Raw genomic sequence first — 27,255 nt, 5'->3', positions numbered from 1 at the left:
TAGTTGAAACTGAAAATTGCTCTGCTGTGTCTGAGTCTTTGCCATCCCATACAATCCATGGAATTCTCCAGGCCCCAATACTGGAGTGGGTAGCCTTTCCCTCCTTCAGAGGATCTTCCCAACCCAGGGATCGAACCTAGGTCTGCCATATTGCAGGCAGATTCTTTACCAGCTGAGCTACAAGGGAAGCCCAAGAATACTGGAGTGGGTAGCCTATCCCTTCTCCAGCGCATCTTTCCGACCCAGGAATAGAACTGGGGTCTCCTGCATTGCAGGTGGATTCTTTACCATCTAAACATTGGGTATATATCAAAGGAATTTGATATCAAAGGATTTCAAAGAACCTAGACTCTTGGATTTTCCCATACCTAGAAAAGTGCTAAGTTCATTAACTTGAGATTCTAGTTTTTCCTTAGGTGCATGCTCAGCCGTTTCAATAGTGTCTGACTCTTTGTGACCCTATCGACTGTAGCACTCCAGGCTCCTCTGTGCCTGGGATTTTCCAAGCAAGAATACCAGAGTGGGCTGCCATGCCCTCCTCCCAGGGATCCTCCGGACCCAGGAATTGAACTTGAGTCTCCTGCAGTTCCTGTTTTACAGGCAGATTATTTATTGCTGAGCCACCCAGGAAGTCCACTGGTTTTCCTTTAAATAACAGTAATATTTTGATGTTTTGACTACCTGGTTGTTGTTTTTTTTTCCCCTCTCAAAAACCCCTGTATCTCTTGGCTCCTCCCTTACTTCTTCTGAACAGTCCCTCAGAGCCATCTGAGAGGCTGTCTCTCGGGTTTAAATCCTCAGTATGTCCACTGACTGAAATACAGTTCTCACAATTTATCACATCTGTAAACAGTAGGAGTTTTGTTTCAGCCCCAGTCTCCAGTTCCTTACAACTTTCTGTTCTCTCATATTGGCTAGAACCACAGTTGCTATTGTTTAGTTGCTAAGTCGTGTCCAACTCTTTCAAAGCCATGGACTGTAGCACACCAGGCTCGTGTGTCCATGGAATTTCCCAGGCAAGAATACTAAAGTGGGTTTAGGTTGTACATATTTTTTAAGTGGACAACACCAATACTGTATTTATCAGACTCACTGATAGTTAGTGTTTTGCTCCAGGGTCTCTCTTATCTGTCCAGTTGAGCAAGCTCTTCTTCCTCTCCTTTGAACCACGTGTAATTGCACACACTATAGGCCCTTAGCTATGATGGCATGTGTTTCCTAAGAACAAAGACATTCTCTTAAGTTACCACAGTACTTACTGGGTTCAGTAAATTTAACACTCGGTTCAGTTCAGTGACTCAGTCGTTTCCGACTCTTTGCAACCCCATGGACTGCAGCATGCTAGGCTTCCTTGTCCATCAACAACTTTTGGAACTTGCTCAAACTAATGCCCATTGAGTTGGTGATGCCATCCAACCAGCTCATCCTCTGTCGTCCCCTTCTCCTTCCACCTTCAATCTTTCCCAGCATCAGGGTCTTTTCCAGTGAATCAGTTCTTCACACCAGGTGGCCAAAGGATTGAAGCTTTAGCTTTAGCATCAGTCCTTCCAAATTTAACACTAGAGCAATATTTTACACTAGCCTACCAACCACATTCTGGTTTGACAACTGGCCCGAGTGTGTTTTATAATATGTACCCCTCCCCAGCGCAGGATCCAGTCTAGGATTTGAGTTTTAATTGTGGTGTCCCTAATTTCCTCTAATCTGGAATATTCCACAGTTGTGCTTTTGTCTTTTATGACAACAGCGTTTCTGAAGAGTCAGGCTTCTTTTGGGAAACCGTGGTTCTTACTAGGGTCTGCCTAGGGCTCCCATACGGTTGGGCCCAGGTTGAGGTCCTGGTCTGAGCACTGACTGGAGTGGGATTGTGTCCTTCATGAGGCATCATGTTCAGTGCTGCTCAGTTTCTGCTTGTACCGAAGACCATCTCTGGGTAGACCCTTTAGGACCTTTTACCCATTTTTCTATTTTTAAAGCTCTTCTCAGGAGCCAGGAGCTTCCCTGGTGGCTCAGATGGTAAAGAATCTGCCTGCAATGCAGGAGACCCAGGTTCGATCCCTAGGTCGGGAATATCCCCTGGAGAAGGGAATGGCAACCCACTGTGGTATTCTTGCCTGGAGAATTCCATGGACACACAAGCCTGGCGCGCTACAGTCCATTGGGTTGCAAAGAGTTGGACATGTCTGAGCGACTAACACTACTACTACTACTCAGGAGCCAGATACTCTTGTTTTACCTACATCACCTTCTTGAACCCTCAGAACAGCCAAATGGAGATCACCCCCGTTTGTGGAAGAGGACACAGAAGCTCAGGGCTGGCAGCAGCCAGTAAGCTGCAGAATCCACATCTGAGCCCCCAGTTCGGCTCTTACCACACATGCATTAAGTGGGGACCACACACCACTCACAGGGCTTGTTAGGTGAATGTGCCCTCCAGCAGCACAGACTATGGGAAAGAAGGATATGTCTGCAAGTAATAACCAGCAACCATGTTACTAGAGTGGCTCAGAGGTAAAAGCGTCTGCCCGCAATGCAGGAGACCCAGGTTCGATCCCTGGGTCGGGAAGATCCCCTGAAGAAGGAAATGGCAATCCACTCCAGTATTCTTGCCTGGAGAATCCCATGGACGGAGAAGTCTAGTAGGTTACAGTCCACGGGGTCGCAAAGAGTCGGACACGACTGAGCAACTTCATCACCTTCAGCATCACAGTGTTACTAGAGACAAACACCACCGAGGTACCAGCTTTCCACTCTGAAGACTTCTTTGGCTAGAACTGTATAAATGTCCTTTACTAAAGTAGAATCTTGGAAGTTGACTAAACTATAGTAACATTATGTTTAAGGTAGTAAATGATTGAATCTTAATTCTTTTCCTCCCATTTTATTATGAAAATTTTCTAACACAAATAATTGGGAGTTTGGAATGTCCAGATGCCCATCACAGTTAATATTTTATTTATTTATGTGTATATATTATATATATATATATATATATACACATATATTTGTCACACACCCCTCTTTCTGCCCGTCCGTTAGTTCATCTAATTTGGGATGCACTGCAAGGTCACAGACATCAGTTCACCCCTAAGCACTTCAGCATGCAAGTCATTAGCTAAAGTTCAGTACTTGTTTACAGCTCATTTTGAAAGTAAAATGTGCTTACAGTGAAGTGTGTGAAACTAACGAGTACCATCTAATGAAGTGTGACAGATACAGACACCCATAAACCCCAATCCTTCTCCAGTTCCAGAACGTTCCCATCACTCCAGGAAGTTCCCTCAGGCCCCTTCCAGCTACATCCTCATCCTCGTGGCCTTAAGGGCAATGGCTAGATTAGTGATTCTCATCCTAGAACTTCATATAAATGGAATTAGCCTTTTCTCTGTTTTTGAGAAGCCTGTGGCTTTAGCAAACAGTGGCATATGTTCAACACAACTTTACTAGTCTCCAGATACATTTATATCTGTAAACGGATTAGTTTAGGGCCTTCCCTGGCTGTCTAGTGGTTAGGACTCCGTGCTGTCACTGCAGGGTCATATGTTCCATCCCTGGTCAGGGAACTAAGATCCGGGCAAGCCAAAAAGGTGGTGCAGCCACCCCCACCCTGCCCCCGCCAAAAAAATACTTTACAGGAAACATTTGCTTTAGTTGAGTGGTCAGGTTTGGAGGGTTGTACGGGCAAGCCCTCATACCAAGGTAGATGCATCGACAGACTAGATCACGGCCCATCCCAGTCCCATGTGAGAACAAAGTGGTCCCCAGGGCGGGAGAGCCAGTGACTCACAGAGTCAGCCCCAGCCTGGGGCTTCTGGGCCTTCAGACATCCTCAGATATATGTGTCCATACCGCAGTCAAAGATACCAGGTTCCTTTGAACTCCTAACATTCTTTTTAGTATTTCAAAACACCAGATTGAAGAGATACTAACCTTCCACAGGGCACCACAGACTCACAAAAAATCCCTTTCCCCCTTGGCTTTGGCTGTTAAGATGCAATCCTAATAGCTAATATTTCCAGAAAGCCCACACTGTCACTGTCATGGGGTAGATTGTTCCACACATCCAATTTCATTTAGTGATATCAGTTAGAACTATAGTCTGTGCTTCTAAAAGTGAACATGTTTCCTCTAAATATGCGCTTTGTTTGGTAGATTTTAAAAACCTTCAAAACATGAGGCCTCTGGAGAAAAGTAATGAACGAAATGGCTGGGCTAGTAAGAGGCAAGCCCCTCTTCTGTTGGTTCTTAAGGAAATCCCTTCCTGGGGAGCTTCTGGGGTCCAAATATAATAAATGACTTTTAAAATCACTCGATTGTTTTAAATCATGTCTTGAAAATGTGAATAGTTCACATTATAGAAAGCTGAAAGTAAATTTGTGATGAATTGTTCTTTTTTTAAAATGGCGGAAGACACTCGAGTTGTGAGTTTGGTGTCTCCTTGATGCGAGGCAGGGGTCAGGAAAGCCAGCTTTAACTGTGAGCACGGACAAGACATTTGACCTCTTTGGGCCTCAGTTTCCCTATCTGAAATACGTGGGTTTGAACTGATCACCTTGAGGGTCCTTTCCAGTGAGGTCCAGAGGGCTCTGGCCTTTGACCTGAGACCCTCCCCTGGAAGCCTCCCCTCTGCTCTCCACATGGCCTCAGAGCCACTGAACAGCAGGGGGCGCCCTCTACACAGGGCGCCCTCCCCTCCCCATAGGCCGATGGCTGTCCAGGTGGAGACTGGGCACAGGCCAGCCACTCAGAAGTCAGGGCTCAGCTGTCTAGAGCCAGCCCTTCCCAGGAATAACAGGGATGACCACGGCCTCAGAGGAAACCACCCATCTTGTATCTTCTCAAATATTTGTGAGACTGAAATATTTAAATGTATTTTAAGCATGGTACCATTGAAGATAACGGAAATCATGATGCGTATTCTTCTTATAATCGGGCTTCCCTGGTGGCTCAGAGGTAAAGAATCCGCCTGCAGTGCAGGAGACCGGGGTTTGATCCCTGGCTGGGTAAGATCCCCTAGAGAAGGAAGTGGCAACGCACTCCAGGATTCTTGCCTGGAGAATCCCCATGGACAGAGGAGCCTGGAGGGCTACAGTCCATGAGGTCACAAAGAGTCAGACACGACTGAGCAACTTAGCACAGCACAGCATGTGGCTGGCATTATTCTAGGCACTAAGGCTTTGACAATCAACAAGACAGAGCGTCTGTCTTCTCAAGAGCTTACAATTTCCAGGAAGATGCCAGGCAATAAATACTTTTAAAAATAAATAAATGAAGGTGTAATTTCTTTGGAATTAATTTTAGCAACCCTGAAATATTATCTGTGGCGTTCTTGATGTTATGTTGCTATAGACTGAAAGTGTGTGTCCCTCCAGTATTCATATGTTGAAACCTCAGCTCCAGTGTGACAGTATTTGGAGGTGGGGCCTTTGGAAACTGATTTGGTCATGAGGACAGAACCTTATGAATGGGATTAGTGCCCTTAAAACAAAGACCCCAAAAAGTTCCCTCAGTCCTTCCACCACAGAAAAATTTGCCATCCATGAGACAGCCGAACCTGAAACAGGTTCTCACAAGACACCATATCTGCCAGGGCCTTGATCCTGCACTTTCCAGCCTATGGAACTGTCGGAAATAAATAATTTGTTTAAGCCATGCGGTATTTTTGTCTTGGCAATATGAAGGGACCAAGACATGTGCTCATGTAAGAAAACACCTCGCAGTTAAGGAACCGATACAAGAATTCTAGCAAAGAACTCAAGTCAGGGAGCTGCTGGCTTCCTTCTCCACTTCCAGAAGATGTGGGCAGAAGTTGAGAGGCTGTGGATTCCCTTCTGGTAAAAGAACTGAGGGCAGCTGGAGACAGAGGTCAGCCATGAGTTGTTAGCAGCCAACGTAGCAGCTGGGATGGTAGCTGACTGGTTTAGGGGAACTGGGCAGCCACCATGCATATCTACAATGTGTTGTCCATCATGTAGAAGTGGGAAAAGTGTCCCCAGGTTCACAGTATGTTTCTTCTTAGCCTGTGTGTTCTGTGCTCAGAAAGTAGTGGGTGGCCCATGGTGGGGTGGGCAGGATGCCATGCTGTGCGAGTGGTCAGGTGGATTGGAATTCCAGATCTGGCCTTTGTCCCGCCCATCCTGGTATTATAGACATCCACGTAACCTCATTTTACCTTCTGGTCATATTTCCACTTGATAGATGAGGACACTGAGGCTCAAGGTTCCTAAGGTAGTAAGTGACAGCACCAGGATTCAAGCTCTGCAGCCTGAGCCTGCCCATCAGGCCCACCTAATTCCAAGACTTGGGGGCGAACAGTTACATACACATTGTATAGAGGAGCTGGGGCAGCTGCGGGACGGTGGGCTGGCAGGAACCCATTTGGAGGCTGTTGCCATGTTCCTGGTGAGAGAGCAGGGGCCAGACCAAGGCGTCGTTTAAGAGGCAGAATGGACAAAGCATCACAGTGAGGTCAGGGAGATGTCCAGGATGGCCAGGCTTCAGGCTTGACCATCCGTCATTAACAGAGAGAAGGGCAGGTAAGCAGGGAGACCGTTCTTTCTGCTGGGACGTGGCACCGTTCACTATGTGTGAATATTTCTTGGCCAGAACTTTTACCTGAACAAGGCGATGAATTTCAGTGACCACTTCCTGAGCAGCATCACTGAGGGTGGGAACGGGCTATTCAGCAGCGGGTCCAGCCTGGGTGAGTTGTCCCCTTTCTGGGAACTTTAAAACATTGACCCATTAAATATGGATATTGTTAAGAGAACAAATGCTATGAGTTCTCATCACGAGGAACTGTATTTTTTCCTACCTCTTTAGTTTTGTTTCTGTATGAGATGACACTGTTCACCGAACTTCTTGTGATCACTATTTTGTGGCATAAGTCTTTATGCTGCACACCTGAAAGTTAGGCAGTGCTCTATGTCAATTACATCTCAACAAAACTGGAAGAAAAATAATAATTAAAAAAAGAAAAACCAGGAGACTTCCCTGGTGGTCCCAGTGGTTACGACTTCTTCCGTTGCAGGCGGTACAGGTTCGATCCTATGTGCCTTGAAGCCAGAAAACCAAAGCATAGAACAGAGGCCACAGTGTTTTAACAAATTCAACAAAGACTTTAAAAATGGTGCCCATCAAAAAAAAAATGTTTTTAATAAAAATTAAAAAGGACGGTGGACCAAAAACAACACAGTGACTCCGTAAGGACGGCAGAGAAGTGTTTACCATTTGCTGGCCAGCCACACCTGGCCAGCACTTTCACCCTCAGCCCGTGTTACCTTGCCTGGCCTCCCAGAAGCCAAGTGTGAGACCTTTGCAGATAGATTGGGGCAGGGGGCACAGTTTGGGGTCTGAAAACTGTAGCTTCTTTTTTTCCCCTCCTTCTCATCCATCCTCTAGTCCTGGACTGAGAGGGCCAGCCCCAAAAGTCCTTTCTGCCAGTTTTCAATAAAGTCTTTTAAAAAATGATCCGCATTTAAAAAAAAAAAAAAACAAAACACTTCACACTGTTACCTGTTGCTGATTTTTATAGGAAAAAAAAAAAATAGGCCGAAGAGCGCACAGGAACCCAAATAACTTGCAGGCCTGGGAAGAGAACCCATGGTCTGTGACCCTGTGCGAGCTTCCTGTCTCCTGAAGAAGCAGAGTGGTCCCTCTGGGGGCCTCCTGCTGGGTGGGGGGCGGGGGGGACAGGAACTCGAGTCCATCACCCATGTGACCTGACAGCTCTGTCTTCAGAGCTGGTCCTGGGCTGCCTGCTTCTCCTCTCTCCTGAGTCAAGCAGTTTACTTCCACCAGGGACTTGCTACTAGGAGGGCGAGGGGGTGCCACGGAACGCAGGCTCTTGTGCGAGATTGTCCCTTTCCCCACGCGGCAGGGAGCCGACCCCAACTGCAGTGACAGCCAAGACCGGCCTGTCCTGAGCCTGGCGGCCATGAACCAACACCACGAAGCCATCCCGGTCCTCGTGCAGAGAGGCGCGGACGTGGACCAGCAGTGGGGCCCGTAAGTGAGACGCGAGGAGGGGAGAGCGCTGGGTGAGGTCGCAGCCAGCCAGGGCCTGGCGGGGCTCCACTGTCAGTCTACACGCCCACCCCATTCAACCTGAATCACTTAAGGACCATTTCAACCCATTCTGGCCTGAATGAGAGACTTGACTGTTGTCTGCTTTCCCAATCTGGGGAAAACAAAGGTTTTTAAACAGATCATTGGATCATCTTTCAGTGGCTTTTATACATGATGATCCAGTTTGTTAGCTCATGAATTTATTTATATCTGTGGGGCCACAAATCCTTAGTCCTTGGGTGCTAAGCCCTGTTTTTGTCATGATCTGAAATGGTAAGAGTGTTCCGTGTGGAAATGTACCCGTGAAGTTACTGCAGAAAGAAAACCTTGTCCTGGCATCTCCAGATACTAACAACACTGGGAGGAAGCTGAGTTGACCACCTCATCTCCTGGTGCCTCGGTGTCCCCAGCCAAGAAGCAGGACACAGAGACACTCGGAGACATGGAATGGTTACTTACCTGCCTCTCGAGCCGCCCGGCCTAGTGACTCTGTTCACTTGCGAATCACTTTGGAAACTGGGGTGGATGGTGTTTTGAGTCCAGGGCCTCGCTGTTAACAGCTCATATCCCACTGCCCTGATCGCAGGTCAGCCACTCGGCCTCCCTCGCTGTTGCTGAGACCAGGTGGGGTCCGTCTATGAACTGTGCCTCTGAGGATGGCAAGGAGCACAGAGGATGAAAATTCAATAGCTTCACTTCTGTCTTCCTCTGTTTCAAAATGTCCTCTAGCATTTTTATTCAAAATCCCTCAATTTTTCTATGTATGTTTTCAAAGGTTTCTGCCCAGTAGGATCCCATGTCAGTAGACGGGACCCCATTTTAGTTTCACTTTATAGCAGAATGTTTGGGATGTGGGTGATTGCATTTGATGCCTGGAATTTACTTTCTTAGGTTTTCTTACTGCTCTCATGCATCATACATTGTAAGTTTCGTCATTTACCTACACTTACATTACCATTATTAATAGAAATAATGCCACCTTGTTTTGTGTTAAGGTGTACCTTATATTTGTATAATTCTGACAAGGACTTTTTCTGGGGGTTGCAGTGAGTCTTTGTTGCTGTGCAGGCTTTCTGTAGTTGTGGCGAGTGGGAGTTACTCTTCGTTGCGGTGTGTGGGCTCCTCATGTGGCGGGCTCTCTTGTTGGGGAGCACAGGCTCTAGGCACGGGAGCTCAGTAGTTGTGGCACACGGCTTAGTTGCCCCGCGGCATGTGGGATCTTCTGCAGCCTGTGTCCCCTACATTGGCAGGCAGATTCTTATCCACTGTACCACCACTGTAGTCCAAGACAAGGATTTTTAAATTGCATCTAAGAATAATGTTTGTGTTTTGAGAGATTTACAAAAATCTCTCAAGCATGTTTTGAATCGATGCTTAAGTGTGATGAGTCCTGGCTTTATGAAGAGTCCAGCTAAGAGGATAAAACTACTCTGGACATGGAACAGATGACCTGTTTCTGTTTGGTGTCCTCAGTTCCAATTCTTGCTTTATTGTCATTCTGTAAACTGACATCTTACCCATGGGTGACCTCCTTGTGTTTCTACTAAGTCTAGCATGGGGCTGTATGGTCTGGCTGAGTGTTGTAACAGCCCTTTTACACTTCCCCCTGCGTTGTCTTGGTTACTGTTAACAGTTTATGGGTCATGTAGGATGGGGTTCGGAAAGCAGATTTTCCCACTGAGAGCCAATTCAGCTAAGACTGGTTAGTATTTGCTAGTTCGAAATGTTTGAGCCTGAGTCCTCCCAGTCTCTGTCAGATGTTCTGACACGAGGGTGTGTTCCATCTCATGCCCTCGCCTTGTTGGAGTCAGTTACTCTGAGGAGCAGAGTATACAGTGAAGATTTACCATTTTCCCAAATGGACTGTGCTTACGCAGGAAATATCAATTACTAACCAGGAAGGTGTAGCCATCTGCAACCCGGCCCCCCTCACCCCCACACCACCTTCATTCAGTAAACTGAACACCCTCTGCTCTCAGTCTGGGGAGAGCTCTGAAGGCAGGAGGTCAGGAGTCTACTTGGGAGATGCTCTGACCCTGTGACTAAATAAGTTCAAATGGGAAATGTGTGATGAAGCCCCCCAGAACCCAAGGGTGTGAAGTGACAGATAAGCCTTCTACCACCAGGGAGGCGGGAGGATGAAGGACAAGGAGGAGGCCGGTGTGACCGAGACCTCCGTGGTCAGGCCCCCGGCATGCTGTACACCCCTCACCCTGAATGTGTGACTGGGTGGCCTCAGCCCCCCGAGAGAGGAGCGAGGACTGTGTCACACGTGACCTGCTGGCCCTGGCACCTTTAAGGGCACCAGGAGGCACCCACATGTGTGCAGAGCAGACCAAGAATTCAAGTGTCTTAGAGCCCAGGAGATGTGACCTGAAAGACCTCATGAGAAACACACTGTGAAGGTGACCCCTGGGGATTTTGCTAACGGTGGGGGGAAGGGGAAGAGGGAGCCTTCTGTGGTGACGGAACTGTTTGGAGGCAGGAGAGAGCAAAATGTGGAGAAAGTGAGCGTATTCTCCTCACCTGTCAAATGGGGTTGATTGTGCTCACGTCATAGAGTTAGTGGAGGATGAAAGGAGTGTTTTGAGGTGCCCGAGAGGAGCCCAGTGATTGGCGTCTAGCGGTAGCAGTCACGACGCTGTGGTAATGACAAGGTGGGTTGTCAGGATTTGAGCGGAAAGTGTCAACTGCTCAGTGATGGACAGAGCATGAGATGGGGATGAGAGGGTCCAGGGAGAATAGGCCAGAGAGGTATTAGGACTGGGTCCCAGTTCTGAATTCTTCTGTTGCTGTTAAGAGATGTCGCCAAGCCCTCCCAGCTCCACATTTTCACATTAAGGAAAGGGCAGGTGTATTTTTTTAATGCCCCAAGCTCTAAGAAGATGAACTTCAGAAGTGCTTCTTATATTGTAACGTGTATGAATCACCCAAGAACCTTGTTAAAATGCACATTCAGTGGATCTGGGTGTGGCCGGGGGTGAGATCCTGCATCTCTAACAAGCTCTCAGCAGAGGCCAATGGTCCAGGTGCCACCATCTGAGTAGCAGGGATCAAAGCCCATTCTTACAAACACCGAGATGTTAAGAGATGGCCCAGCGTGGCCCTCAGTAAGGAGATGGCCTCACAGCACTGTTCGACATGGGATTTTCCCCATGCCTCACAGGTCAGTGATGTTGATCTGCTCAAACGAAAATAATATCACCACCACCACCACCAGCGATATGAAGGCTGATCCCCAAATCTTAGTTGCCAGGAGCTACTGTATGCCTCAAACCAAAGGCAGATCTTTGGAAAGCCATGGGAATTCAGGTGTAAGGCACACAACCATTCTCACTTCCTGCCTCTGGAGAAAGATGAGGAGGAACTAGCCAATCACAGCACCGATTTCCCTGGACCAGGGTCCTTGGCCAGGTAAGCTGGCGGAATGGAACACACATGAATGCTAAGATCTAAAATTAGATGAGACCTGAAACCACTGGGGTGGCTTGGTGCTGAGAGTTCTGCTGCAGCAAAAACCAGTTGAAAGTGCTAAATTTCTCACTTTCTGGAAAATGGAAAGTCTTATCACCTGGACAGTTCCAACTCTGGAGCCAGAATCAGGCAGGGGCTTCCCTGTACCCACTGTTGGAGGCAGAGGTTCATAGACATGTTTACCTGCAATTCTTGCCAGTCATGTGGGTCTAGGAGGCAACAGTCCTTCCCCAAGTTTGTCTGTCTGTTCATTCTCTTCATTGGTGTATTCATTTCACTAGTGGGTTCTGAGCACCTACTGTGTGCTGGTCAGCATTCTAGGCAGTGGACATACAGCAGTGATGGAGACAGACCCCTCCCTCATAGAGCTCAGAGTGTAGTGGAGGAGACGGACAATAAACAAGTAAGCAGATGAATGAGTCATTGCAGAGAATGCTAAGTGCTGAAAGGAAAATAAAGCCAGGTAAGAGAGTCGAGCGTGGTGTGGTCAGGAGAGGCCCCCGCACCATCCCCCAGGGCCAGAGCAGAGGCTGCCACAGTTAGTCTGGGACAGGCTTGCTTCAGGTACAGAGCGGCATGGGAGGTTTGTTTACCAGTTTCATCATTTCTGGACCCGTCCGAGTGACATTGTCTTATTTATGACTGGGCTGGCAGAAAGATTTCTTAAACTGTGTATGATGGCTGAAAACAATCCATACACACCAAGTAACTTTTCAATTGTATCAGAATAAGATGTGGACATTCCTGAAGAAAACCACATCCTGTGAAAGAGCTTGGCAGGCCTCCGCTACCTTCACCTTTTCATCCGCAGTTCTGTCTTCAAGGACAACTAGTGTAAATATTTTAAAGTTCTCCTGGGAGTCAGCTATATCTCTGTCACTAAACAGTACACTTAAACGGGTCATTCCTGATCTAGCACGCTCAGATAGCATCTGTTGATTCCTGCTGTGATAAATGGTGATTACACTTGCTGACCCCACCATCACGTTTTGATCATTCTGTTACTGTTTTTGGTTCTTTACTAATTACTGTGAAAATAACAATGATATTCCTGAACTCCTCTACATTGATTATCATCTTTCAGTGATATCACTTGACTGACCTGTGTGTACTGAGAAGTGTGTACAAGTATGTATAAATGCTCTATACCTTCACCTCTGTCTTTCCTTCCCCTTCCATCCCACAACTTCTGGTAGTCAATGATTACTTTTTTACAACACGAATCACAGTTATGTTTACTTGTGTTAACATAACTAAGATGTCCATTCTTCATCCATAGAGTGATTCCAATGGTTGAAAAGTATGAAGAGTAATTGCATTATAATAGCTCCATAAGTATCATTCATTGCTATATTCTGATTAATTTTATTGTTTGTTGGTTCAAGAAAACACCACCACTTAGGCCAGTGAAAGTAAAATTTCCTTACCAGAAATGTCAAATGGATTCTTCTTACACACCATAAATTATTCAGAATCAGGCCACATTTCTTTCTTGTTTTTTCCGCAATCCATGACTAAGCTGTTCATGTTTTGTGTATCTTTGATTCCCCTGGACTTTCTGGTTGCCTTTGCTTTGTTCCTGATTTGAAAGAGAACACACATTCACCACATCTGTCGTCTTACCTGGTTCCTTACTTGTTCAGTGCTTTTCCTCTTAGAGGCTGTCTTCTTAGAGTATACAGACTCATTAGTCCGGTTTGGCCCGACAGCTCTCTGGCCCTGCGGCACCGTGGTCACCATGGCATTTCCTTCCACTGGAATCCACCTGGAGTTACTCTTCACTCTTTCTTATTTCTTGGTTTTGACCCTTGTCAGTCTGGAGTGTGGGCTTAGGTAACCTCCTCAGAAAGGGTATGTAGAAAAAACTTTTGAGTCCTTGAATGTCAAGAATGACTTTCTTTTGTCTTCACTCTTGACTAATATCTTGATATTAATTGGTATTTTGATATTAATTTCTGTCTTCAAAATGACTTTTCCTCACGTCTTAGTAAGCCTTGTTCTGATGATTTCTAGCATCCAGCATAGCCCATGCAAATGCTACAGCCAATTCTTCCTTATTTGTGAGCTCTTGGTTCCTCCTGGAAGCATTTATCACTGTTGTTCTGAGATTTCACATGGGTATTTTTTTGATGTACTGTTGTTCACTGATCCAGGTGGCCCTTTCAGTCTGAAAAATCATGTGTCTTTTCAGGGGAAGTTTCTTCTATTTTTTCTAATGTCTCTCTCAAATTCTTATGAGTTAATGGTGGGCCTCTTGAATTGACCCCCTCTATCTGTCTTTTTAAATTTCTTTTCCCATATTTTTCATCTCCCCTTTTCTCTCTGTTTAAAGAGCTTTTCTTGGCTCTCTTGCTAACTACTCTTTATTTCAACAGTCAGCTTCTTTACTTTCTCAGTTCAGTTCAGTTCAGTCACTCAGTTGTGTCCAATTCTTTGTGACCCCATGGACTGTAGCATGCCAGGCTTCCCAGTCCATAACCAACTCTCAGAGTTTGCTCAAACTCATGTCCGTCCAGTCAGTGATGCCATCCAATCATCTCATCCTCTGGCATCCCTGTCTTCTCCTGCCTTCAATCTTTCTCAGCATCACAGTCTTTTCTAATAAGTCAGTTCTTCATATCAGGTGACCAAAGTATTGGATTTCAGCTTCAGCATCAGTCCTTCTCATGAATATTCAGGACTTATTTCCTTTAGGATTGATTGGGTGGCTCTCCATGCAGTCCAAGGGACTCTCAAGAGTCTTCTCCAACACCATAGTTCAAAAGAATTAATTCTTTGGCGGTCAGCTTTCTTTATGGTCCAACTCTCACATCCATACATGACTACTGGAAAAACCATAACTTTGACTGGATGAACTTATGTTGGCAAAGTAATGTCTCTGCTTTTTAATATGCTATCTAGGTGGGTCATAGCTTTTCTTCCAAGGAGTAAGCGTCTTTTAATTTCATGGCTGCAGTCACTGTCTGCAGTGATTTTGGAGCCCAGGAAAATAAAGTCTGTCAGTGTTTCCATTGTTTCCCATCTATTTGCCATGAAGTGATTGGACCAGATGCCATGATCTTCGTTTTCTGAATGTTGAGTTTTAATATTTTCACTTTTTATCATTTTTACTCTCCTCTTTCACTTTGATCAGGAGGCTCTTTAGTTCTTCTTTGTTTTCTGCATAAGGGTGGTGTCATCTGCATATCTGAGGTTATTGATATTTCTCCCAGCAATCTTGATTCCAGCTTGTGCTTCATCCAGCCCAGCATTTCGCATGATATACTCTGCATATCAGTTTAATAAGCAGGGTGACAGTGTACAACCCTGAGATACTCCTTTCCCTATTTGGAACCAGTCTGTTGTTCCAGGAGAAGGCAATGGCAACCCACTGCAGTACTCTTGCCTAGAAAATCCCATGGACGGAGGAGCCTGGTGGGCTGCAGTCCATGGGGTCGCTAAGAGTGGGACACAACTGTGCGATTTCACTTTCACTTTTCATTTCATGCATTGAAGAAGGAAATGGCAACCCACCCCAGTGTTCTTGCCTGGAGAATCCCAGGGGCGGGGGAGACTGGTGGGCTGCTGTCTATGGGGTTGCACAGAGTCAGACATGACTGAAGTGACTTAGCGGCAGCAGCAGCTGTTGTTCCATGTCCAGTTCTAACTGTTGCCTCTTGACCTGCATACAGATTTCTCAGGAGGCAGGTAAGGTGGTCTGGTATTCCCATCTCTTTAAGAATTTTCCACAGTTTGTTGTGATCCACACAGTGAAAGGCTTTGGCATAGTCAATAGAGCAGAAGTAGATGTTTTTCTGGAATTCTCTTGCTTTTTCCTATGATCCAATGGGTGTTGGCAATTTGATCTCTGGTTCCACTGCCTTTTCTAAATCCAACTTGAACATCTGGAAGTTTACTTTCTAAGAGTGCCTTTTGGTTCTGATTGCTGCTTCTTCACAGCCTCTGTTTTGTCTTATGTCGTCTTCAGTCATTTTAAATTTCTCATGTTTCTGTGTCTCGGCTTTTTTCTCTTTGATGCTGCCAGTTTTTCTCAGATGTGCACAATCCTTTATCATCCATTCAGGTTTGCAGATGGGAAATGGGCTAGGTGGGTGGGAATTCTGTGTATATAGCAGGAGCTTATCAAATGACGGGGGGCTTGGCGAGTCTGTGAAGCTACTTTCAGGCTGGGACAAGTGGAAGGCTTCCCTCTGGGCATGGGAGTTGCTGACCTGGTTCTCACCAGAGGCTCCATGTATCATCTTCCGAAAAGAGGCCACCACACTTTTTCTCCGCTGGGATACGTTTATGGCTGCAGATACATCTGCACGTGCAGGGGACGGGGTGGTGGTGTCGAGGGAAGGACCAGGGGCCAGGAGAATGCAGACCTTCAGCTGCTCATCTCATTTCTGTCTCCAGCCATGACTCCCACCTTCCATCACTCCTGCCACCTCTGATCAGGAACCTTTCGTGAGTTCTGGAATGCAGGTACCACCCCTTCCTCCACGGACCCTCAAGGGAAGGTCCCTGAGAGTGAAGCTGGGTCCAGCTGTTGATGGATCCCCTGCCCCAGGAGCACCCACCTCCGTTCCCATGGCTCCCGCTGTGCTCAGCTCCCCAGGGTGTGAGAGGCAGGAGCATCAGGAGAGGTGGGAGGTTGGTTCAGGACGGCAGACACATGTACACCCATGGCTGATTCATGTCATTGTATGGCAAAAACCACTACACTGCTGTAACATAATTATCCTCCAATTAAAATAAATAAATTTAAAAAAAAAGAGGTAAGGACTTTGAGAGGCCATGTGGGGAGTAAGTACACGGAATGAATCCAGGTGAGTCAGTGAGAGGTGGTCTGAAGAAGGAAGCTCTGTCCTCAGTCAGCAAGCTCGAAAAGACACTTTGCTTCCTTTTCCACCAAGGTTGCCTAAAACAGATGCTTACTGTGTAGATTAATATAGAAAGCATGTCAGCGAAGTATTCAGAGTTAGCTGTTAGCTCTTTTTCTGGCCATTTTCTTAGGTATTTTAAGTGGACATTTATACAATAAACAGATCCGGATTTGTGGATGGGGTGGGGATTGGACAACCAGGTGGAGGAGGGAAGCACTCACGCCCCCTGCCTGGCTCCTGAACTGGGACCCCTTATCCCACCCTCAGACTGGGCCGACACCACCCATGCTCCTGGTTTTCTGGCCTCTGCACTCAAACTGGAACCAGGTGGCCAGCTTCCCTGAGTCTCAGCTGCGGACATCAGGAGGTGAGGATTCTCAGCCTTCACAAGGAGCGCTAGCCAGTTCCTGTAATAAATCTCTCCCTATTTTAGTGTACGTCTATCCCATCGGCTCTGTTTCTCTGGAGAACTCTTGGCTCATGCACTGCTTTAGTCCACTGTCTTTTCTCTTTGATATTCAGCCCCGTTCTCACTCTTTTTCTTTCTCAAATGTGGGTACAACATGCCGGGGACTGGGTGAGAGGCTGGTCCGAGGTGATGCCCAGTGAGTCACGTGTTTGGGAATACCAAGGGGTGTTGCTCCTGAGACTGGACTATCTTATGTGGCAGAGGTGACAAGAGCCTGGACGTCATTTTAAAATAATAGCAATTAACTGATTTAATCAAAAGAGGTTGTCCCAGGTGGGTCTAACCTAATCAGTGGGCCCCTTTAAAACAGTGTTTCAAGGGCAGAGACCCGAAACAGCTGAGTCTCTTGTGGTTTTGAAGAAGCAGACTGCAGGGGGTGGGGCTGATGGTGGCCTCCTGGAGCTGAAGGCTGCACCGTTGGGAACTGAACTTGGCCAGTGACTTCTGTCAATAAGCACTTGGTTCCAGTTCTGAAAGGTGAGGCCCACGACTCCAAGTACAGAGCTTAGGGCCCAGCACATGCTGTCGCCCACAAGCCAGGGAGGCAGGGGCTGTAGGGGGCCTGTCTCCCCTCGGGCCCTCCCACCCAACGGGCCTGGAGACAAGGTTCCTCCTGCCTGAGGGTTGCCAGTGGCCCAGCAGGGCCGGGGTCTCCTCCATGCAGCCTCTCCAGCCACCCCCAGCTGCAGGGAGGCCCCAGGAGTCCCTATCTCTGTCAGGGTGCCCTCAGGCCACAGTCCTGTGACCAGGGTGGCCTCCCTTGCTGCTCTGTGCAGATACCGGTGCTCGGTCTCTGGGGGCACTGAGGACCAGTCCTTGAATCTGCTCTTTTCACTCCTGTCTTGTCACTTTTCTGGGGCCTTTGGCTTCAGCACTGATGGGCTTCCAAGTCACTTTGCTTGGCTCTCTGTCACCGTTCGCCAGGGCAACCCCAGTACATACCCCGTGGGCCCCCCACTCCCTCTGTGCCCAGGTCACCCACACCCACCGGCTGGCATGATGCCTGCCCTGTGGTCCCAACCCTGCTACCCAACTCCTGGCCCTGCTCTTGCTCAGGCCTGGCCTCCCCGACAACTCTGGCACCCACAACTGTCCTCGTGAGAAACCCAAATGCCCCTCCTGAGTTGCCTGGGTCTCCTGGACCAGCGGCCTTAGCCATCACCACAGCCTCTTCTCTGGTTCTGCTCTGAGATCCCACCAGGGCCCCAGAGCGTTGCCTGACTCCTCAGCTCCGGGTTGGGAGGCTCCAACCCCAGCCCGTCTGCCCCTCCCTCTACAGAGATGACCTGTCCAGCCAGTTCTCCCCAGTCACATGCCCATCTCCCCAGAGACCAAACATCTGCAGGCATGAGATTCTGGTACCTCCTTCCAGTCCCTGGCATGGGGCAGTGATACCATGAGTGATGAGTCAAATCGACCTCACCTGCCAGCACTAATCAAGGTTGTTTTAAGATCTGCTTGTCCTCCAAGCGGCTCGGAACCTAGACAAGACGTTGGCCCGAGCTGTTTTCCAGGGACTTAGAGTCAGCCACATCTGTCTGCGCTCAGCCAGCTAAGCTGGGTGGGCGCCAGCATCCCCAGGGTGACCTAAAGAAAGTGGGAATTTGAAGCCTGGTTCCACCTGTGCAAAATGAAGCTCGTCATACCTTTCCCCAATCGCCGCTCCCTGTGCTTCAGGCCGCCATGCTGCCTGACTGGTTATCCTGTAAATACTCAAGTCCCTTGCCTCTGCGGAGGCAGGTTTGAGGTTTGTTCTCCCGTCTCCCTGCTTAGTGTCTCTGCTAATAAACCCTCTCTGCTGTAGACTCTGCTTTGGTTTCCTGCAAGCCTAGCAAGATAAACATGGTGGAGTAGGTTCTCAGCAAAGTGCTGTTGAGAAAATTCACTGTATCTTTGAGTTTGGGTAAAAGAATCTTGTAGACAAACCACAGGCTTTGTAGCAGGGGGTATCCTGGCTGTGGAGTTTGAAAAACACATTTGTTGTTGTTTTTAATCAGATAGTTCTGATATAAGGTTGTAAAGATAAATAAATGTGTGTCAGTAGAGTAGAAAATATTTGGATATCAAATCTCATAATCTGAAAAACTTCAGAACATTTTACATTTCAAATAATATCCTGGTTAGGTGGGTTTATAGGTTGTTATAAAACAGGTAACAGTGTGTTTTATCTCTTTAGGCACATTTACAACCAAGGAGCATATTTAGGCTTCATCAAATTTTGACAGACTGAAGTGAAGAAAACGTGAAAGTCGCTCAGTTGTGTCCAGCTCTTTTCGAACCTAGGGACTATAACAGTCCATGGAATTCTCTGGACTAGAATACTGGAGTGAGTAGCCTTTCCCTTCTCCAGGGGATCTTCCCAAACTAGGGATGGAACCCAGGTCTCCCGCATTGCAGGCAGATTCTTTACCAGCTGAGCCACAAGGGAAGCCCAAGAAGACTGGAGTGGGTAGCCTATCCCTTCTCCAGTGGATCTTCCTGACCCAGGAATCGAACCAGGGTCTCCTATGTTGCAGGCAGATTCTTTACCAACTGAGCCAGCAGGGAAGCCCGATTTACTAATTCTGTTACTGGAGGTGATTTATTGTTTCTGAAAACCTTACATGCTTATTGTAAGAAACTAAAACAGTGCAGAAAGCTCAAGTCAAGGAGGGATAGTTGTACCATCCAGAGAGTTTTCTAGATGTCTCTGTGGGTAGACTATTTTACATAAATATCTTTGTTTACTGATAATGTTGAAATCTATTTCCTTGTTTAAAAAAAAAATTGTCTTAGTTGCTAAGTCATGTTCAGCTCTTTTGCAACCCCATGGACTGTGGCCCACCAGGCTCCTCTGTCCATGGGGATTCTCCAGGCAAGAATACTGGAGTGAGTTGCCATTTCCTCCTCTAGGGGATCTTCCGGAAGCAGGGATTGAACCCACATCTTCTGCATTGGCAGGCGGATTCCATCCCGCTGAGTCACCAGGGAACCTCCCTACTCAAACACCAACATCCTGATTTTTTTACTCCAGGTACCAAGAAATCTGTTCCCTCTTGGGGAAATATCCCTCGCTTCTCCTACTCTTCTCCTTCAAATTCCTTAAAATCAGGATCAGCTTTTACAGGGAAAGTCAAATTATCCAATCAAAAGGTGTCGAGGAAAAAAGAAAAAAGGTGTTGAGGGAGCATTTAGTGTGTGCCCACCCTATGAGGCTGAAAACTTCAGAATATTTCAGACATAAAGAGTGACCCGGTGTGTGAGGACCTGCCGTGATGTTGAGAGAGGATGCCGGATGCAGAGAATTTAAGGCTCCCACATTAGCAGGTTTGTCCCCTACCCAGTGGCTCGGGAGGTGCCCGGGGAAGGTCACCAATTAAAACTCCAGCCAGGTCCAGTCATCTGTGTCCAGTCACCCTGTCCTGTCAGCTTCTTGGTGCTACAAAAGGCTTTAACCCTCTCCCTTCATTTGAATCCCATGACATGTCCTCTCTCTGGTAGGATGTGGGCAAGGGTGCGTCCAGCCTTGAGACTTACCTTGTTGCTGAGACTTGACACAGGCTGACATTTCCTACTCCAGCCACTTCCCATGTTTCCTACTCATCACAATTCAATGTTCTGCATGCTGGCCTCACACTTGGTGAAGTGCGGTGTTTACACAGAGCTTGTCTGTACCTTCGTGCCCTCCTGACGACGTCCCACCTCATGTTCCCACATCTCCCCATCTTCCAGAGAACGAAAAAACAGTATCTCAGAATCTTACTGTTTGGCTGTTGTATTGTCCTTATCGTTTCACTTACACACCCCACCCCTAAATGGATGCAAGGGCTTCCCAGGTGGCACACTGCTAAGGAATCCACCTGCCAGCAGGAGATGCAGGAGATGTGCGTTCGACCCCTGGGTCTGGGAAGATCCCCTGAAGAAGGAAATGGCAACCCACACCAGTATCCTTGCCTAGAGAATTCCATGGACAGGAGCCTGGTGGGCAAAGAGTCAGACATGACTGAGCATATACGCCTGTGGCTACAGCTGTGTACAAGCAAGTGTAAAAGAAGGCCTAATTAATGGTGACAATGGTAGGGCAACTACAGCACTTGTCTGACTATGGATTTTCAGTGATAAGCTTACCTACATATTCTTTATTCTTTTTTGTTGGTGGTGGTGAGTTGTTTTCTTTTTTTGCCACACCTTAAGGCTTGTAGGATCTTAGTTCCCAGACCAGGGACCAAACCCAGGGCTCCACAGTGGGTGTGCAGAGTCCTAACCACTGGACCGTGAGGGAATCATTATTCTTTAACAAATAACTCCAGGTATGACTTATTAACCAATAGGCCATGAGAAACTGCCATTGAATTGCAGCTTAGACAGATTCCGAATTTGCTGCTATTTTCCCAGGGAATACAGCTGAAAGAGTTTTAGAGAATCTGAAGCAGGGACATATAGGTGATTAATTCTCTTCTTCGGTACAGAAGCGGCAGGCAGGGAAGCTTGGTATTTATACTGACTCAGATACAGGCAGCTTCACCACTGTTTTTATAACATCTAGATTCAAATCACAAGGAATAAAGAATGCCATTAGTCAGGACTTCAGACTGAGTCAGTTGGCAAGTTTCTCTCTTTAAGAAGAACACAGAATCTGCCTGCAAGGCAAGAGATTGCCTGTGATGCAGAAGATGTGGGTTTGATCCCCCGGCCAGGAAGATCTGGAGCAGGAAATGGCAACCCACTCCAGTGTTCTTGCCTGGGAAATACCATAAACAGAGGAGCCTGGAGGGCTACAGTCCATGGGGTCACAAGAGTGGGACATAACTTAGTGATTAAACCACCACCACCATGTGAAGGGAATGTCTGAAAAAGCTCCTTCAACTCTGCTAGACAACAAGAAAATTTACCAACTAAGACCTGATCATCCCTTGGTTCCCACACCACATTCTCAGGGCAGCAGGGTGCATTTTTTCAGGATTGAAACCACCACTGTTTACTCAGCAGTCTGAGCCCTGGTAGGAATCTCTGCAGTTAGATGCATGAAGGAGAGTGGAGATATGCTTTAAAAGAAAAAAAGAAAAAGAAAGAGAGCTACAGATGCAGCTGGAAGCATATGGTGGCCTTTGGGTTTGAGATAAAATAGCAAAAGTAGAAATGTGTGCTAGCTTTGAAAGATATTTAATGGTTGACTTGAAATAGGCCAGGCATCTTGCCTTTTCTCTCCTACCATCTACATCCAAACTTGAGTAATAGTATTGTCAGGCTGTTTTTTGTTTTTGTTTTTTTAAACCCTTCAAACCAAGTTTCTCCCGTGGTTTAAATGCCTCAGTATTTTATTTTGTCCCTTTCGTTTATAATTCCAATACTAGATTTCTCAAGGTGGTTTTTGAAGCCCTCCAGGATTTGACCTGACCATTAGTAACAATTTATCTTACTTCCCTAATACACCTCCTAAAGTCCAGCCACAGGAGTCTCTCTTCTGTGGAATCTATAGCTGTTGTTTTCATACCTAAAAATTCTCCCTCCGATTTTTCCTGGGTTCGGCTTTCTCTCCTCTGACTTTCTAGGTCCTTGTCATCATTCCTTGATCCTACAGGCAGTTCCCCATCTTTGATGAGAACATCCCTGGCTACACCTCTCCTCTGTGCAAAGCCCCTCTGGCTGACCGGGAGCACCGAGACACAGGGGCACAGACACAGCCTTTCGCTGTGGACTGTCCTGGTATTCCGTAAGGACTGAGTTGTTCTTCTCTATAATACTGTACGCAGCTCGAGAGCAGAGATCAGAACACTACATTTTCCTTTCTTTCTTCTCCCCAAACTGACATTATAGAGCCGGGCACTCAGTCTGGCTGGCCAGCAGGGTAGCTACACCTGCTTCTGAAATGTTTGCTTCCACACTTAACAGATTAATAAATAGATACTCAGAGGATATAGCAATCCCAAACAATCAGCTCTGATCTAAAAAAGAGAGCAAAGCCTCTGGTTTCTCAGAACCATTTCTCTCATTCATTTGAGTTGCTTCCAAGTATGACAAAGATTTTGCATTGGAAAACTTAAATTTTTTTTTAACAGTTGAAATGCGGTCGCTGCCAGTTTAGGCTTTAACCGAGTGTGTGTTGTGCTTTATCTTATGTCAGCAATTCTAGGTCCCAGATATTTCTGTGACCCCAGGTTTTTATTTTCCCTCCAATGACAAGATTTGGGTGGGTAAGATTTAAAATTTTTAATTGAGGTAAGATTCAGGTAATATAATGTTTACCATTTTGACCATTTTTAAAGGAGTACGTCAAGGCTGTAATTGTCACCCTGCTTAATTAACTTATATGCAGAGTACATCATAAGAAACGCTGGGCTGGAAGAAGCACAAGCTGGAATCAAGATTGCCAGAAGAAATATCAATAACCTCAGATATGCAGATGATACCACCCTTATGGCAGAAAGTGAAGAGGAACTAAAAAGCCTCTTGATGAAAGTTAAAGTGGAGAGTGAGAAAGTTGGCTTAAAGCTCAACATTCAGAAAGCTATATCATGGCATCTGGTCCCATCACTTCATGGGAAATAGATGGGGAAACAGTGGAAACAGTGTCAGACTTTATTTTGGGGGGCTCCGAAATCACTGCAGATGGTGATTGCAGCCATGAAATTAAAAGACACTTACTCCTTGGAAGGAAAGTTATGACCAACCTAGATAGCGTATTCAAAAGCAGAGACATTACTTAGCCAACAAAGGTCCGTCTAGTCAAGGCTATGGTTTTTCCAGTGGTCATGTATGGATGTGAGATTTGGACTCTGAAGAAAGCTGAGTGCCGAAGAATTGATGCTTTTGAACTGTGGTGTTGGAGAAGACTCTTGAGAGTCCCCTGGACTGCAAGGTGATCCAACCAATCCATTCTGAAGGAGATCAGCCCTGGGATTACTTTAGAAGGAATGATGCTAAAGCTGAAACTCCAGTACTTTGGCCAACTCATATGAAGTGTTGACTCTTTGGAAAAGACTCTGATGCTGGGAGGGATTGGGGGCAGGAGGAGAAGGGGACGACAGAGGATGAGATGGCTGGATGGCATCACCAGCTCAATGGACGTGAGTCTCAGTGAACTCCGGGAGATGGTGATGGACAGGGAGGCCTGGCGTGCTGCGATTCATGGGATCGCAAAGAGTCGGACATGACTGAGCAACTGAACTGAACTGAAAGTATACAGTTCAATGGATTTTAACATTTCCAATGTTCTGCAGCCATCATTACCATCGAGTTCCACAACATTTTTATTACCCACAAGGGCAGTCCTTTATTGTTAATGGGGAACAGTCATCCCCATTTCCTCTTCTCTTAGTCTCTGGCAGCCACTATCGTGCCTTCTGTCTCTTTGCTGTGGCTTATCTTGGGTATTTCATATAAATGGAATGTGTTTGCTTTTTTCCCCCCTTTATTCTATTAACATGATGTATTGATTTTTTTTTTCCTATGTTAAGCCAGGAAACCACTCAGTCACAGTGTGAAAATCCTTTTCATATGCTGCTGGATTTGGCTGCTAATACTGTGTCGACGGTTTCTCCCTCTATATCCATAGGGGTTAGGGTCTGTAGTTTTCTTGTGTTGTCTCTGTCAGGTTTTGCTAGTAGGGTAATACTGGTCTCACAGAATGATTTAGGAGAGTCTTTTTTGGTAAGATTTTGAGAATGGGTGTTAATCCTTTAAATGCTAGAAGTTGCCAATAAGGCCATCTGATTTCAGGCTTTTTTGGAAGGTTTTTGATTACTAACTCAATCTCCTTCGTCATGCTGGTCTGTTCAGATTTCCTGCTTATACATGATTTAAGTGTTTAGATGTTTATTTCTTCTAGGTTAACCAGCTGACTCACAATTATTCGTGGCGTGTTTACCCTAAGTCTAAGCAGTAGCAGTGGTCCTAACCGCTGATTTGACTCAGCAAAGGCAGAAGTGGAGACATCTGAGAGCGAGGAGGAGGCAAGCCAGCAGGGGGCTGCCACAGGAGCTGGGGGAGAGTGGGGTGGGGCTGCAGGTGAGTGAGCAGCTTAGGGGAGGTCGTGTTTCCTGGAAGACCCCCTCCCTTGCCCAGATCCCCTGAACACAGTTCCGGGATCCTCTCCCTCTACAAAGGACCAGACTGTCCAAGAATCAGACTGACTCAGTTCTTATATCATCCAAAGGACTGAATTACTGCGGAACCATGGCCTCAGAAGCTCGAGATTTCTGTACCACCCCTGATTCCTTACCTTTATAGGTGGGTGAATGAGAGACACAGTTGAGGCCACAGATTTGTAAAGCAGCAGAGTTTTATTAGAGCAAAAGGCCCCAAACACGACGACTTGGGGTAGAGGAAGTAAACTGAAGTCAAATGTCTTTTTGACCACTTAGGGAATGTGTTTCAAGAAGAGTGTAAAATGTTTTGATTTAGTCTGCGCTCTTGAGCAGGTGAGGGGGTCAGGAGGATGCTCCGGTGGGGCCTCGGGGTCAGACTGAAACGGTGGTCTGTGGTGGGCACACATTCCTCCTGTGTCTGCTGAGGTGGCACTTCTGGCTGAAGCCTTGCCCGCACGCCTTGCACACGTGCGGCGTCCTCCCCTGGTGTGTCATCTGGTGCAGGATGAGGTGTGACTTGTGGGGAAAGCCTTGGCCGCACTCTGGGCATAGACAGGAGTTCTCTTCCAAGTGTGACCACTTGTGCATGAGCAGGGCGGACTTGTTGCCAAAGCCTCGCCCACACAGGCGGCAGTTGTACGGCTGTTCCCTTGTGTGTGTGCGTCGGTGCCGGATGAGGCCTGACTGGTGGCGGAAGCCCCGCCCACACTCCCTGCACACGTAGGGCTTCTCCCCGGAGTGCGTCCTCTGGTGTGCCACAAGGTTCGACTTCTGGCTGAACCCTCGCCCGCACTCCGCACACACCAGGGGCTTCTCCCCCGAGTGCGTTCTCTGGTGTCGGATGAGGTTGGACTGCTGGCTGAAGACACGCCCGCAGTCCTTGCACACGATGGGCTTGTGCCCGGAGTGCGTGTTCTGGTGCCTGTTGAGATGGGACTTGAGACTGAAGCCCCGCCCACATACCCCACACACGTAAGGCTTCTCCCCGGTGTGTGTGCGCCTGTGCGAGATAAGGGTTGAATTCTGGCTGAATCTGTGTCCGCACACGCCACACACGTAGGGCTTCTCCTTCGAGTGTGTCCTCTGGTGGTTGACGAGTGTGGACCTCTGCCGGAAGCAGCGCCCACACTCCTTGCAGGCGTACGGCTTCTCCCCTGAGTGTGTCCTCTGGTGCGAGATGAGGTTCGACCTGTCGCTGAAGCCCAGCCCGCAGTCACCACACACGATGGTCTTCTCCTCCAGGTGTGTCCTCCGGTGCCTGACGACGGCTGACTTCTGGCTGAATCCTTTCCCGCACTCCTGGCACACGTAGGGCTTCTCCCCAGAGTGTGTCCTCTGGTGGATGATGAGGTTGGACTTCTGGCTGAAGCCTCGCCCGCACTCACCGCACATGTACGGCTTCTCGCCCGAGTGTGTCCTCTCATGTATGATGAGCGTCGACTTCCGGTTAAAGCCCCGCCCACACTCCCCGCACACGAGGGGCTTCTCCCCCGAGTGTGCCTTCTGGTGTCTGGCCAGGCTCTTCTTCAGACTGAAGCCCTTCCCACACACCCCACACACGTAGGGCTTCTCCCCGGAGTGGATCCTCTGGTGACTGAGCAGGTTCGTCATCTTGCTGAAACCCAGTCCACACTCTCCACAGTTGACAGTCCCAAACCCCAGGACTTCGATCCTCTTCAACAGCCTGTCTGTTTCCTCAGGGGTCCCCATTTGTGCCGGGCCGGCCTCTATCTCCATATCTGGGACCCCAACCCCAGAGAAGACTGGCTGCCTCTGGGGTGGCCTGGGGAATACTTCTACAGTACTTTTCTCTGTCTTTCCAAACAAAGGCAGGGCACCTTCCCTCTCCTGCCCTTCCACTTCCTCGATCCAGGCACTTCCACCAGCGGCCTGCTGCTGCTGGTCCTCCAGGCACAGGTCTCCTGGCTGCACGGGATCTTCGGCATACAGGCACGTGAAGATCCAGGGTGGGGGACTACACAGCACCTGCTGCACGTGGAATTTCTGACTGCAGAGATCCGGAGGGCAGGAAGGACGGAGGTGGAGTTCTGGCTTTGGCTCTGTGGCAGAGAGAAGAGTCTGAGTCAGAACTGAGACGTGGAGCCGCCAAAGCAGTTCTGCCTCGTCTGATGGTTAATTAAGACTCCATTCCTTGTTCTTCAAAATGTTTACATCTTCAGGGCCACCCAGCAAGACTTCCTGCAGAGGACTTACTACAACGACCTCCTAACGCACAACCACCCAGTGACACAAACAGGGTCCAAAGGGACTGTCTGTGACCAAGAGAGTTCTAACCAGAGGACCCACATGG

The 27,255-nt window shown here is 47.6% G+C and overlaps 1 protein-coding gene across 5 annotated transcripts in view; it reads right to left on the bottom strand.

The window, feature by feature from the left end:
* Positions 1 to 27,255, bottom strand: part of ZNF133 (zinc finger protein 133) — a 57,599-nt gene that overhangs the window by 18,277 nt on the left and 12,067 nt on the right. Inside the window, exon 5 of one of the 5 annotated variants that reach the window (XM_052650519.1) lies at positions 25,139 to 27,004. The exons of the other annotated variants lie outside the window; for them this stretch is intronic. Coding sequence (XP_052506479.1) covers positions 25,317 to 27,004 — 1,688 coding nt within the window. The 3' untranslated portion in view covers positions 25,139 to 25,316. Of the gene's footprint in view, positions 1 to 25,138; positions 27,005 to 27,255 lie in introns of those variants that run through there. 5 annotated transcript variants of the gene reach the window in all.

Source organism: Budorcas taxicolor, chromosome 13 (assembly GCF_023091745.1).
Source record: "Budorcas taxicolor isolate Tak-1 chromosome 13, Takin1.1, whole genome shotgun sequence".
NCBI lineage: Eukaryota > Metazoa > Chordata > Mammalia > Artiodactyla > Bovidae > Budorcas > Budorcas taxicolor.
Note: the sequence above shows the minus strand (reverse complement) of the source record. Positions and strands in the feature narration are given on the sequence as shown.